The sequence below is a fragment of the Primulina eburnea genome, chromosome 7, assembly GCF_022965805.1.
Source record: "Primulina eburnea isolate SZY01 chromosome 7, ASM2296580v1, whole genome shotgun sequence".
NCBI lineage: Eukaryota > Viridiplantae > Streptophyta > Magnoliopsida > Lamiales > Gesneriaceae > Primulina > Primulina eburnea.
In genome coordinates, this window is record NC_133107.1 from 15,358,800 (window position 1) to 15,375,125 (window position 16,326).

The following is a 16,326-nucleotide window of genomic DNA, read 5'->3' on the forward strand; positions in this document are numbered from 1 at the left end:
TAAACTTGTGTTTTTAATTCCAAAAATCATGTTTTATGTGATCTAATGGGGCTGCCATGATTAGGACATGTTTAGACATCGTTTTCCATAAGTTTTTAGGCCTAGAACTCCCTCATAATAGCAGCAAACCAGAAACATGCAAGCTGGACAGAAAGTTTGTGTTTAGGAGTTAAGGTGATCGGTTATTGTGGAATAGGAGGCTAGGCCTTGCATGGCTCGTCAGGGGGCTTGGGCTGGGCTAGGTTAGGTCCTTAGGGTCATAAGAAGGGGCACAAGGGGCTGGTTTGAGGTCTGGTACGGTTGGGTTCAGGCAAGGCGAGCAGAAGCATGAGGGCGTGAGAGGAAGGCTAAGGGCGAGCAGCTGCTGTGTAGCTGCTGTGTTTCGTGCGTGGGGTTCAATGGCTTGGGGCTGGTCTGGGTAGAGGCTGGCCGTTGTCCAGGGTTGGTTGGGGACGTCTGGGCTTGGTGGTGGTTCGGTTGGAAGAGTCCTAGGTTGGCTAGGAGTCCTAGAATCACTTGGAGTCTCATGCACACACATACACAGATTTTGTGTTCACTTTCCAGGGAGTTTTCGAGCGGGCCAGGGGTTGTTTTATGGGCTGGGCTTGCACAGTAGGGTCCCTAGATGGGTTGGCTAGGTTTTGACTCGAAGTGGCTCGGGTGTGGCTCAAGTAAATTGAGAGATGGCTCGGTGTGTTCGAGTGAGGGTCATATTTCGAAAATAAGAAGGAAAAATTGATCCAAGGGTCCACGGGGGTGGCTCATGACTTGGAAGGGTAGAATAAATCATAAAAAGGTTATGTTTAAAATTTGGGATCAAAATAACGAGTTTTGGATTTATTCGGGATTTAATCGCCGCACGAAACGTTAATTAACGAATTAATTGAAAAGCCTTGTTTAAGCCTTATAAAATTATGAAAAATTAGATTTAAGCTTAAATAATTATTATAAGTCTAAGTTTCTGATTTGGGAATTTTATGATGAGGTTTGGGATTTTTCGGGATTAAATCGCATTAATACGTTTCGTTTAAGGAATAAATTAAAAGTCTAATGTTTAAGCTAAATAAAATTATGGACAAATTCACATAAGCTTAAATAATTATTTGGGACATATTAGAGTGATGAAATCAAGGAAAAAGTCGAATTCGTAAAATGTCGAAGCCAGGGGTAAAACGGTCATTTTACATCGGGAATTTAGTAAAGGTCATGGCAGTGCCCGAAATGCTGTTTCTATGTTATTATGATGATTTTGAAATGTTTATGAATTTCTCATGATTAAATGCTGATTTTTTTTAAATGTCTAAAGAATGTTCATGATTGAAAAAGACATTTAAAATACATGTTGCATGCTTGGTTTCAAAGAAAATGAAAATGTTATGTTATGCACGTTTTTATAAAGTGATGTGAATGAAAAGTGTTGAAGGATGTGAAGTGATTGTGACTAGTTCGTCAATGGTGGCGATATCGTGAGGGTGATGGTCCCAGTGGGAGCCCGACGATCGTGTTTCCATATTGCGAACAAGAGGTTAAGAGGTTATGAGGTTTGAGGTTAGGATAGGAATGTCGTGAGGGGAAAGCCCATTGGGAGCCCTGACGATCATATTTCTATTCGATTCATGTTAGGCCAGGGCCCATTTGACCGGTGAGAGTGTTGCTGGTGTCCCCCGCCGCCCAGTACTGTGGTTATATTTCTGATGGATCCATCGAGAGGTCATGTCATGAGAGGAAAGTCACAATTAACGATCTGAATTCAACAAAGGAAAAGGAAAAGGAAAAGGAAAATGTTTATGATCATGTTTAAATGTTATGTCATGTTGAGGAAAAAGGAAAAGATTAAGGTTTATTTATGCATGTCATGAAAATGTTTATGTTTAAAGTTTTATGCATCATGAAAATGTTTACGAAAATGTTTATGTTTATGCATCTTCATGAAAACGATATTTTAAGTACAAATATTTTTCACCGTTATATGTTGACTGTATTACGTATTACTCGTTATAAAGATTATGGTGTGTTGAGTCTTTAGACTCACTAGGTGTGATGGATGCAGGTGGTTCTGAGGGAGGACTTGACGGGTGATACTACTGGACTGAAGGTGCACACAACCCGAGGACCAGCGCTTCTACTTTTCCGCATTTACGATTATGACTTATGAATTTATGTTAAAGATTTTTAAGATTATTTACTTAAGCTTTTTGAGAGATTTTTGAGAGGTTTAGTATGGGCTTTACTTTTCAAATTATTGCTTTTTAGTTTTGACAAAACAGTAGACAAGTTTATTATTTCACTCGAAGTTTTTATACTAGTTGATTGAAGTTTAATTTTAAAGAGGGAAAAATATTTTATGAAAATATTTTCTTGTGGGTAGTTGTTAATTTCGAAAATATTAGGATAGAAAAGAAAAAAAAAATTTCTAGTACTTTTAAAGCAATAAAAGATGAGGACGTTTCATCTTGGTTGGCTTCTAGCCCTTAGCCATGGTTCAAACAATACCTCATGATGTCTAGATTGAGCCATGGTCAAGCATATGACCACTGGAATGACACATGACAGCAAGCGATCCAAACAATCGCATGGTACGTACATAATTTTTCTTTGTGTTCTCGGTTTGAGCTTCGTGTTGTCCTAGGTGTTTGATTGGATTGTGTTTGGCCTAGGGCCGTTATCCATGGTTCAAACCATATCTTAAGATGTTGGGAAGAGGCTCTGGTCGGTGGTTCAAGCCCCAATGGCCATTAGCCTTGTAAACGAAGCAACTCAAGTGAAGCTGCTGCGGCTGGAATTTTACAGAAACTTTGTCTTCGGTTCAGAGGTCATGTTTGAGTTCTTGGTTGGCTTTTAGCCTATGTCCTTGGACTGGACAGTGCCTCATTGAGTTAAGAAGGTCATGTGTTTTGGTTGTTCGTGATTTGGTTAAATTTAGAGGTCGTAGAAGAATTTACGGTGCTATGTGCCAAAGTGACTCTCGAAATAGCGTTTCATGTTTTTGGCCTCCATGCACAATTTTCGTGTATTACAGCCCTTGATATTTATTTTTTTATCATTTTAGGTGTATTTTAATCATGACTAAATGATGGTTCGATGTTGGTTCGGGTTGGTACGGAGTCATGGTTAGATACTAAGTTTGTTGGGCGTAATTGTCTCGTTTTTGGTTCGGTTATGATAGTGTTGGTCAAGTTGAGATTATTTGCATGTGTCTCATGTTAGAATTAGGTCGCAGCAAGCCTGGGAACGATTCAATTCAATTGGTAAAATTAAATAGGATAATAATTATATTACGTGCATAAAAATAGAAGAGATATATGTGACATGTCTTATGGCCACCTCACGCTTATGTGATTTCAGCTTATGGGATTATTACTTCACCCAGTGACTTACGACCGGTTCATGTTCATGTATATGTACGGATATCCAGTCCAAGGGCTGTGATGATCTCTACCGCCCAGTATACTGTGATTTAGTCTGATCAGACGATTCATGTTATGTTACGGGCCACTTGCGTAAAACATTTTCTCAACAGAAAAATTATGATATGCTATTTTACGACAGGGCTCTATCGAGCAAACATTTTACGTACGATTTTTCAGATATGCACGTACTTATAATTATTCATTACACGATTTTCACGTTACGCCTTACGATACGATATTTTTACGTTACGCCAAATTTTATGATATATTTACTTGTTATTCATGATATATGCATGTTGAGTCTTTAGACTCACTAATCTTGACTGTTGTAGGTACTGATGAGGTTGAGACCGAGGGCGGGGACCAGTGATTTAGCTTGGGTCGGCAGTAGTAGGAACCCGATGACCTCATTTTCAGCACACACTATTTTTATTCAAACTCAGTTTTCACGTTGATGAATTATTTTTAAGTTGTGGTTTTGAAAACATTATTTACTTCCGCTGCTACTTTAAAACATTAAATCTTTTATCAGTTTATTATGAATGAGGCATGTATTTATTTAAAAGGATAAAAAAATTAAATTATTCCGCAAATTTTCAAATACGAAATACGAGCCTCTACACGAACCGTACAGAATTTCTTCCCCGATTCATGTTTATTCGGTTAAAGTTGAATATTCAATTATTCAAATAATGATAAGGTTATATGTATTTCTAAAATTGATTAATTGAAATGAAATGTCGCCAAAGTGACCTCTTTTATGGAAATTAATTTTATTTTGAAATACAAAAAGATTTTTTGGGTTTATGTGATTTATATGAATATTGATCGACCCAAAGGAATGTTAATATTTAATATAATTACATATGCACTTGTGGTGGTAAACATGTGATAGTTGTTCGGTTTTTCATGTGAATAATAAATCGGTCCAAAGGAAGATTGTTATTTGACATGATAGTTACTATCAGTGTTTGACTACTGCGCCAAGATATCACTTACAAGTTAATCTTTTGTCCAAAGATGAAACATTAATGGAGTGCTCGATATTCTGTTTATGGGGTTTACATTATTTGAATTTATTGATTATTTTATTTGGATATTTGGTTGAGCATGTATATTTTGTTTTTTGTTCTCTGTTCAGATTTGAATCCTGTAAATATTCATTCCAACATAAATTCTATTCCTATGTTAAATGACTCTAATTTTAAATCATGGCAAGAGAATTTATTAATAGTTCTCGGAGTCATGGAATTGGACCTTGCGATAAGGGTTGACTCTCCTCCTGTCGTTACGGATAAGAGTACCTCTGATGAAAAGAAGGAGTTTGAAAGGTGGGAGAGATCGAATCGCATGTGCATGATGATCATGAAGAAGGCCATTCCATAAACATTCAGGGGCACAATGTCTAGCGACATTGATACGGCTAAGGCTTTCCTTCAAGACCTCGAAAAGAGGTTTGCTAAAAGTGAAAAGTCTGAAATTGGTACACTTTTGGCAATCCTCGTTTCAATGAGGTACAAAGGTAAGGACAACATCAGGGAGTACATTATGGAAATGTCTCATCTTGCTTCAAGATTAAAAGCACTGAAGCTTGACCTCTCTGAGGACTTGCTAGTGCATCTGGTTTTGATATCTTTTCCTCCTCAGTTTAACCAGTTCAAGGTGAGCTATAACTGTCAGAAAGAGACTTGGTCTTTGAATGAGCTCATCTTGCACTGTGTCCAGGAAGAGGAAAGGTTGAAGCAAGACAAGACAGAAAGTGCTCATTATGCCTCTACCTCGAAGATTAAAGGAAAGAAAATGAAGAATAAAGAAGCTACGGATACACAGCCTCCGAAGAAACAAAAGAAGAATCAGCGTGATTATCAAAGTTCTGGTTGTTTTTTCTGTGGCAGTGATGGGCATACGAAGAAGCAGTGCAGTAATTATCACGCTTGGCGTGCTAAGAAAGGTATGCTTCTGAATATGGTTTGTTCTGAGGTTAATTTAACTTCAGTGCCTAGACACACGTGGTGGATAGATTGTGGTGCAACAACTCACATCAGTGTGTCTATGCAGGGTTGCCTGGATTGCCGAAAACCAACTGATGCTGAAAGATTCATCTATATTGGTGACGGAAACAAAGTTGAAGTTGAAGTAATATGAAAATTTAGATTATTGTTAAAGACTGGAATATATTTGGATCTTTATCAAACATTTGTTGTACCATCTTTTAGACGGAATTTTATTTCCATTTCTGCATTGGACAAATTTGGTTATTCTTGTTCTTTTGGAAATGGAATATTCAGTTTGTTTCTTGTTTCAAAATTGGTTGGTTCTGGTTCTTTATCAGGATTTCTGGTTCTTTATCAGGATACGATAATCTTTATTCTTTAGATGTTATTGCTTCATTTAATGAATTCCTGTAAACAAGTAGACGCACTAAAAGAAAATTAACCAGTGAGAATTCAGTTGTGTTATGGCACAAAAGACTGGGTCATATCTCTGAAAAGAGAATAAAGAGACTTGTGTCGGACAAAATTCTCGAACCTTTAGATTACACAAACTTTAATAATTGTGTTAATTGTATAAAGGGAAAACAAACCAACAAAAGGAGATTTGAAGCCAACAGGTGTTCAAGGGTCTTAGAATTTATACATACTGATATTTGGGGACCATTCCCTTCGGCTTCTTGGAATGATCAACAGTATTTTATAACGTTCACAGACGATTTTTCAAGATATGGCTTCATTTATCTCATTCATGAAAAGGCAGAGTCATTGGATGTGTTCAAAAACTATAAAGCTGAAGTTGAAAATCAACTTGGCTTAAAGATTAAAAGCATTAGATCTGACCGTGGTGGTGAATACTATGGTAGATATGACGGTTCAGGTGAACAACGTCCAGGACATTTTGCTAGATTCCTGGAAGAATACGGTATCGTCCCATAGTACACTATGCCAGGTTCGCCCACTATGAATGGTGTTGGTGAAAGACGAAATAGAACGCTTAAGGACATTGTGAGGAGTATGATCAGTCATTCTACCTTACTAGAATCACTCTGGGGAGAAGCACTAAAGACCACAACATATATCCTTAATAGGGTTCCAACTAAGTCAGCGACCAAAACCCATTATGAACTTTGGACGAGTAAAAAGCCCAGTCTTAAACATCTGCGCATTTGGGGATGTCCAGCTGAGGCAAGACCTTACAAGCCTAATGAAAAGAAACTGAACTCAAGGACGGTTAGCTGTTATTTTATTGGATACTCTGAAGATCCAGGGGGTACAAGTTTTATGATCCTACTTGTAAGTCGATTTTTTAGTCAGGAAATACCGGTTCTTTGAGGATGTTGAGTTTGCGGGGCAAGATAAAGTAAGGGATATTGTCTTTGAAGAGGAATATGTAAATATTCCCATAGGTGTCTTGGACATTGATCAGGATCATATTCCTCACCTTGACCAAGACACAATACATGAAGACAATATTAGAGATCCTCACATTCCAGATGAACAAACTCAAGCACTTCCAGAACCTATGCCATTAAGGAGATCCACTAGAGAGCGGAGAAATGCAGTGCCAGATGATTACATTGTATTTCTACAAGAACATGAGGCAGACATTGGATTGATGGAGGATGATCCTATTAACTTCCGTCAAGCCATGGAAAGTTCTAATTGTCAAAAGTGGAATGATGCCATGAATGAAGAGATAAAGTCCATGAAGGACAATGACGTATGGGATCTTGTCTCATTGCCTAAAGGTACGAAGCCCATTCATTGTAAATGGATATTTAAAACTAAGTGGGATTCAAAAGGTAATGTGGAAAGATATAAGGCTCGTCTTGTCGTTAAAGACTTTACACAGAAATAAGGCATTGATTACAAAGAGACTTTCTCTCTGGTTTCTTCGAAAGACTCTTTAAGGATTATAATGGCTTTGGCGGCGCATTTCGATCTTAAGCTTCATCATATGGATGTAAAGACTGTGTTTCTGAATGATGACATTGATGAAACGATTTATATGGTGCAGCCAGAAAATTTTGTGTCCAAAGACACAACTAATATCGTTTGCAAATTAAAGAAATCCATCTATGGGCTCAAGCATGCATCTCGACAATGGTATTTCAAATTTCATGAAGTGATCATCTCATTTAGTTTGAGATGAATTTGGTCGATGATTGTGTGTACCTTAAGTTCAGTGGGAGTAAGTATATTTTTCTGGTTTTTTATGTTGATGACATCCTGCTCGCTAGCAACGATATAGAGTTATTGCATGACACCAAGAGATTTCTAGCTAAGAATTTTGAGATGAAAGATCTTGGTGATGCATCTTTTATACTGGATATTCAGATACATCGGGATCGTTCTCGAGGTATTCTTGGATTATCTCAGAAAGGATATATTTAGAAAATTCTCAAGCGGTATGAGATGCAAGATTGTAAACCAACGGATACCTCTGTGGCTAAGGGAGGCAAATTTAGTCTCAAACAATGCCCAAATAATGATTTTGAGGAACAAAAATGCAGAAGATTCCCTATGCATCTGCAGTGGGGAGTCTGATGTATGCTCAGGTTTGTACACGTCCAGAGATTGCGTACGTGACAGGAATGTTGGGACGATATTTAAGTAATCCAGGAGTGGAACATTGGAAAGCAGTCAAAATGGTTTTACGGTACCTACAGAGAACAAAAGATTATATGCTCATATATCGGAGGTTGGATCAGCTTGAGATCATTGGGTATACTGACTCCGATTTTGCTGGATGCCAAGACAATATGAAATCTACGTCGGGCTACATCTATCTCCTTGCTGGAGGTGCCATTTCCTGGAAGAGTGCTAAACAGTCACTTATAGCCTCTTCCATCATGGCAGCTGAGTTTGTAGCGTGTTATGAGGCATCCAATCATGAAATATGGCTGCAAAATTTTGTCACGGGACTGCGCATTATTGATGGCATGAAAAGCCACTAAGATTACATTGTGACAATAAATCAGCAGTTATGTATTCTAATAACAACAGGAGCTCGACGAATTCAAAACACATTGACATCAAGTTTCTGGTTGTTAAAGAAAGAATTCAGAGTGGAAAGTTGTCTAATGAGCATATCGGTACAAACTCCATGGTTGCGGATCCGCTTACTAAGGGACTACCACCCAAACAGTTTCATGAGCACACTGCTAGTATGAGTGTTATGTCAATTGAGAAAATTCAGTTTTAGTGGGAGTTTGTTATTTTAAATGCTTTTCAGTTGTAGATATTTTTCAGTTACAGTTATGTAAATTTATTTTTTGCAGAAATAAATTTCAAGTTAAGTCACACTCTGATTATGATTTAAAGTTTGATCTCAATAAGGTTAAGGGAGGACCAGTTGGAAATAAGCATGTTACGGTCACATTGCATGAAATTTCCATGCTACACATCCACTTTATGATCCATGTCATTCAGTTGTGTTGGCATATGTGACCATTGATGAGTCTAGTTACCTTGAGTGTAGCGAATAATGCTTTGATCATATGTTGATGTGATTGATGGACCGGATTGGTAATAGATACATTTCGGAATGAAAACATTTTTGAGCTCATAAGGTTATTTTCACAAACATAATTATAAAGTTGCACATATAGCCCAAGTGGGAGATTGTTGGATCAATTTATTTATATGGACTTATATGTGAATAATTATGTGTGTGGGTTGTCTGTTATGTTAAGCCCAAAATAAAGTGATCAATTAATGTTTCGGGTTATTGGGCTTTAATGTATCTAATGGGTTGTGGACCTTTAATATGTAAAGACATAAGTGTAATTTATGTTTTTATGATGGGCTAAAAAAGAAATATCAGAAGATAATGATAAACATTATATATAATATGGGTCATGGTCTCCAAATCTCGGGTTGTCACTTTCACTATTCTCTCTCCCATTAAGAAAATAGTTCTGAAGAGTAACTAAAGGATTCTCTCAAGGAAAGTGCGCGTAGATCTAGAAGATCAAGACACGTTCTAAACAATTCAGATTATGGCTTCAGGTACGCTTCCGCTTAAGTTTTCAGTCATATTCTTAATGATTTAGCGTGATGGATTCTGCGGTTTACGGGTTTTCCCCAACATTGTAATCACAATCAATTTTAATCCAAGGGCCTTGGAGGACATGAACAAACACGTGAGGGGAAGGCGTTGGAATTTGTCTATTTGACAATCAAGTGAGGAACATGAAAATATAATGTAAAATTAAGTGTTGTGTTTTACCAGTAGCATGACTGAGGTATTTATAAATATAGAAAAACCTTTTTTATTGTTCAGAAATCAAAATTTGTGATGTCTACAAGATATAAAAAACCTAACGGTATTAAAAAAAAACAAACCGAATCAAAATCAGTTCAGATATCATAGAACGGGTCACATTTAAGTTAATAAGTGTAGTGACCCGTTCCAGAATCACCTACTAATCAGAACTTAAGCATGCAAAATTATCATTTAAAACTGAATCAGGTAAACAGCGGAAAAACAGTAATACAACCCAATCGAATCTGTAAGTACAAAATACTTAAACAACCAGATCGAACTAAATACCAAAAACAAAATACCAACAACTACAGGTCAACCTCTGCCAGCTCCCTGTCCACTCCCTCCTGGACCGTCCAACCTGAGACCTGCCCCATCGAATAGGGTGTCCAAAACAGAGATAAACCGAGGACGTGAGCATAAAACGCTCAGCACCGAAAGCATGAGTATACAAGACTATGACATGCATGTATGCAAAATGTACTGGATACCAGGATCTGGGTATAACGAAATACTGCTCAGGTAAATGACGTCAAGGTATGTAGCACTCTGCGCCGTCGCACCAGGAGGTGGCTCCCATACCAAAATAAACCTGTGGATATACCGGTGACCTGACCACCGTCGGCCAACGGGGTCCAACCATCCACAACAAACGAGGGCTGAGCACCCTCTCAACAGGCTATCTCAAAGATAATCAGGCTCAACATGATTATGCAAATGCCGCATAATAAACCATGCATCATATGACAGATAATAATGCAACATATAAACATGCAACACATAGTAAAGCATACTCAATCCTGCTATCTCGGATAGTACTTTCGTACCTCAAACCAGTAGATCCTAGCAATCAGTCCTAGAATCAAGTCTGCGTCCGTAGTCAGCCCACTGATGCCGCTAGCTCCCAACTAGAGCACAGCTCCGCTACAAAACCAGTAGCTCCCCGCTAGTGCCTAAACCTCGGGAAAAGACTAGAAACCCATCAGAAACGACTAAAACGCTCTGGAACACTCGGAATTGGCGAGTAAAAAGTGAGGCCTCGCGCCTCTATTTATAGACAACGATCGGACGATCCGATCCACTTCGGACGATCCGATCCACTGTACACTTCGGACTTTCCGAACCCTTATCGGACGATCCGAACCCTGCATGTCTTCCACGTGTCCAGACACCTGTCTTCGGACGATCCGAACCCTGATCGGACGATCCGAACTCTGCATGTCTTCCACGTGTCCAGCCACCTGTCTTCGGACGATTCGAACCCTCTTCGGACGATCCGAACCCGCTTCGGACGATCCGAACTCTGTTCGGTCCTTCCGATCCCACCGAAATATATTTAATCCAATAATTAACTCAAATTAGGCATCGGGATACTACAATAAGTTTGACATATACATCTTATTACACATATTATAGATAATATATTTCTTATTTTAATATGTATTTGGTAAGAAAATAATTAACTAATATGTAGTATAAATAAAAGAACTTAAAACATTACATCGATGATAAATATGGAACTCTTTTGGTGAGAGCATGAGAATAATGCCTTCATCCCAATGAAATGAAATCGATGTGACACTTGAGTGTATGATATCACATCAATCAATAAAATCAATAAAAATAATTAAATTTCGGCTCTTTTCCAGACTCAGGACATGCTTGTCAACAGAATTGACTCCGTGCACACAAGTTTGTCAAAGAAGATGGATTTAATGCACGAACAGATGTTGAATGTTATATCCCAAATCAACTCTGAAGTTCGCCTTCTTTCTTACCTCGTAGGTGTTTGTGTTGACAAAAAGGAGGAAGAAGAGCAGCAAGAGATGTCAAAGAAAAGAACTAGTCAATCAATTGATCAAGGTCCTGCTGACAAAAGAGCTAAGAAGTGAAAAGTAGTCAGTTCAGTTAGATCTTATCTTATTCTTAGTTTGTACACGAATATGTACATTTGAAGATTATTTTATCTATAATAAATGCTATCATTTCTTGGATTCTATGCTTTGTCAAACACCAAAAAGATGAAAATTGTTAGAATTGAAGGTTTGAGAGTTTGACAAATTTGCAAAAATAATTAGCTGAACTGAAGCCAACTGAATTGAGGTTATATAACTGAACCTACTCGAAATGAAGTAATTAAAACTGAAGTCATCCGAACTGAATATTAATAAATTAAATGATCGGATGTAATCGAACCGAACAAAGATAACTGAATCAGTAGGATGCATTAAGTCAGTTCAATTGATAAGTCAAAAATCGAACAACTGATATCAGTTTGACACGTCATCAGCTAGCTCAGCTATCAACCGACATATCGTAAACAGCACTGCAAATAATATATGGAGTAGATTGCAACATCGTACTATTGTTAGAAGAATGTTGATACATTCAGAAAAGACAAATCAATGAATAAGTATTAATTAATGAATTCAATGTTAAGCAAAGCCTATAAATAGCTGATGAATTCAGTATGAAGAAGATTGATTTTCTACATTAACATCGATTTTGAGAACACTTGAGAAATTCAGTTATACACGATCAGTTGATATATTCATACATAGAAGCTCACACTTCAAATATATATTCATAGCTTTCAGGCTTGCATCAAAATATTCGATCTTCTAAAGATTAGTTGTGCTACGAATATTAAATTAGTTGTGTACTGATAATATGTAAGAAACTAAGAGTTTCAGTTTGGCAATGTTTAAGTCCAAACTGAATTGAGTTATTACCGCTTATGTAATTAATCAAATTCTTTTAGTGAAAACATATCTTTGTGATAGCAGGGGTGATGTAGGAGCAATTGAAATCTTCGAACATCTATAAAATCTTTGTTATCATTATTTCAGTTATTATTTGAGTATTAAATCTATCAGTTAGTTTACTTACGTACTTAAACTAGTTACCTAATTAACTGATATTGTGGGGACCCGGGCTCTAACTCAATTCTTTTGGGATTTAATTGGATCTTTGCTCGAAAATGTGGGTCAAAAATTTGCTTTTAATATTAATTCAAATGTATAACTAAAGCATATCATGTCTTTAACTGAAATAAACAACATAATGTACATACATGTCTGTCTAGTACAACCATACACCAGTGTTTACATACCAACTACAAACATAGGTGATACAAATCTAAATAGAAACCACTAGAAATCTTCCATGCCCGAGATCTCCACGCTATCATCAACCTCTCATCTAGCTCGTGACCCAGATCCTGCCCCACCTGTTGCCATGCACACATACAGACACGACAACAGCCGGATAACTCCGGTGAGAACATATCCCAGTATAAAACATGGATGCATGCAATGTAATAATCATGTACAAAAGCATAGTATATATCAAGTAACATGAATGCAAATCTAAACATGTAGAAGAATACAAATCTGTATTCAACATTTAAATCTTGACTCGACTCATTTCTAATCTAGGGATCCCGGTGTGAATAAGACGGTTTGTCACCTACCCAACCACTCGGGGCGACGGTACGTCTTATTCCTAGACTTCGGTCAACTCTGTATCGAGGGTCTACACATAGAGCAAATCTACTCCTATGCGTCGATACACCGAAACGTCTAGTTTTGGCCAGTCTGCCAATATCTCCTATCTCAGGACTCGAATATAAATCAATAAACAAGGCATTACATAATGAAATGTAATAACAATCTAGTATGTGATTTAGGGAAACTCGTATCAAATCTGAATCGAGTTGTGCAATCCCGAGACCACATGAATTATACCTTTCTTGTCGAATCTTCGGTGTCGTAGTCGAAGTCTCGAGTTTACAATAACCAATACAAATATGAAATGGCAATGTAGACATACAACATCAATTCCCAACTCAAAGCAACACATAAACCAATCAATAAGAAATCTCGATATAAATCGATGGCATAACGACGTAATTCTTCGATACCAGCCAATTCACAACTCACATATCAATACCAAAATCTCATCAACATCATCATATCTATGACATAATCCTCTCCAACTCTGGAAATCGATATACTCTTCAATAATACATGCTGAAAATCGAAACAATAGCATACTGTGTCCGAAAATCAATTTGACAACGAATATACGATGCTCTATATATCAAGAACACATATTTACAACAAAATCATAATTTTTCCAACACATATATTTCGAAGCATACTGGAATTGAACAATACTTACATCCTTAGCTAGCTCTTGTTGCAATGATCACAAATCCGGACTCGGAATACAATTCGGATAATTAAATCATTCACAATACTAATTCTATCATGGAAAGCTTGAGGGAATAAGCTTGCTCTCGGTTCTTGTTGTCTGAATGAAGGAAAGTGAAGACAACACATTATATATATTGCATGTAATCTCATACGTGTCTTCTTTAAAATTTTACACATTTCAGGCGGCGCTCGGGCGGTAAGAATGTACCGCTCGGGCGCGACAGTCTCTGTCCAACACTTTTCGAACGACACTTTGGCGCTCGGGCGGTCAAAATGTACCGCTCGGGCGCGGAAGGTTCTGTCCAAAGCATAACATTGTTGAACAATGGCGCTCGGGCGGGACTTTTCTACCGCTCGGGCGCCACTGAATCTGTTCCAACATTGTACCCTTCACATTTTTAACATTTTCGGGCATTACATTTCTCCCCCTCTTAGATATAAGTTCGTTCTCGAACTTGCAAGCATCAACTCAGGGCGTATCTAAGCAGCAGTGTAAACAAAAGCTGAATAAATACTTACATCATGTGAATAACTCAGGATATCTCTGTCTCATATCAGACTCTGTCTCCCAAGTTGCTTCCTCGATGCCATGCCGACTCCATTGAACCTTCACAAGCGAAATGGTCTTGGTTCTAAGTTGTTTCTCTTTCCGATCGAGAATCTGTATCGGTCTTTCAATATAGCTCAGAGTCTGATCTAGCTCGGCTTCGTCAGGTTGAATGACATGAGAATCATCTGGCATATATTTGCGCAACATTGATACATGAAAAACGTCATGTATACCGGACAGTGAAGGAGGAAGAGCAAGTTTGTAAGCTCGATCGCCAATCTTCTCAAGAATTTCATACGGACCGACGTATCTAGGAGACAACTTTCCTCGCTTGCCAAATTTGACAACGCCTCTGAAAGGTGAAATCTTCAAAAATACTCTGTCTCCCTGCTCAAATACCAACGGTCTGCGTCTGATATTGGCGTACTTCGCTTGCCTATCCTGTGCCGTCTTCATTCTCTTCTGAATGATCTTCACTTTCTCAGTCATCTCACGAATCATATCAGGCCCCAACTCTGGTACCTCAGAGAAATCATCCCAGTACAACGGAGATCTGCACTTCTTTCCGTATAAGGCTTCGAACGGTGCCATCTCAATGCTAGTCTGATAGCTGTTGTTGTATGAAAACTCACACAACGGCAATGAATCTTGCCAGCTAGTACCAAAGTCTAGTACTACAGCTCTCAGCATGTCCTCTAAAGTCTGGATAGTCCGCTCTGACTGTCCGTCCGTCTGAGGATGATAAGCAGTGCTTAGGTGTAAAGTCGTACCCAAGGCCTGCTGCAGACTGTGCCAAAAGTGAGAAGTGAACCGTGGATCACGATCTGATACGATCGACTTCGGCACACCGTGCAATCTGACGACCTCTCTGACATACAATTCTGCCATCTGATCGTGTCGATAGGTCATTCTGTACGGAATAAAGCACGCTGATTTGGTCAATCTGTCTATCACAACCCAAATCGCGTCACAGCCCCGCGAAGATCGAGGTAACTTCGTCACGAAATCCATGGAAATGTGATCCCATTTCCAATCAGGAACAGACAAACTCTGAAGTAAACCTCCGGGCATCTTTCTTTCTGCCTTCATCTGCTGGCAATTCAAACATTTAGACACAAATTCTGCAATATCTGTCTTCATCTGCTTCCACCAGAATTGCGTCTTCAAGTCATTGTACATCTTCCTGCCACCAGGATGAATGCTGAACCGACTACAGTGTGCCTCCGACATGATCTGTCGTCTCAAATCTGAAATCTCTGGCACTACTAAGCGGTTATTCACATACAGAACAGAATCTCTAACCTGATACTCTGATATATGACCAGCTCTGACCATATCAATCGATTTCTGAACGCTCGGATCAGTTCTTTGCGCCTCTTTGATCCTCATAATCAAGTCTGGCTCAATCTGAACCGCAGCAAGTCGCAATGGTCTACTCTCTGTATCAAATGTCAACCCAGACAAGCAACAATCTTCTACTAAATTCGATACACCTACAGTCGACAAGGAAAGAGCACATACCTTTCGACTCAAAGCGTCTGCCGCTGCATTCGACTTCCCTGGATAGTACTTGATCTCGCAATCAAAATCTTTCAGCAGATCAAGCCATCGTCGCTGCCTCATGTTCAACTCTGACTGAGAAAAGAGATACTTCAGGCTTTTATGATCGGAATGAATCTCAAATTTCTCGCCATACAGATAATGACGCCAGATCTTGAGTGCAAATACAATCGCCGCCAATTCAAGATCATGAATCGGATAACGGGTCTCGTGCGGCTTCAGCTGTCTAGAGGCGTACGCTATCACGTGCCCTCGCTGCATAAGAACACACCCGAACCCTCTGTGAGATGCGTCACAGTATACAACAAACTCACCTGTACCTGAAAGA

At 38.5% G+C, this 16,326-nt stretch overlaps 1 protein-coding gene across 1 annotated transcript; it reads left to right on the forward strand.

The window, feature by feature from the left end:
- Positions 1-7,911: 7,911 nt before the first annotated feature.
- LOC140835722 (secreted RxLR effector protein 161-like) lies at positions 7,912-8,361 on the forward strand. The gene has a single exon (XM_073201128.1). It carries the CDS (start codon positions 7,912-7,914, stop codon positions 8,359-8,361), a length of 450 nt encoding a protein of 149 aa, XP_073057229.1.
- The last annotated feature ends 7,965 nt before the right edge of the window (positions 8,362-16,326 follow it).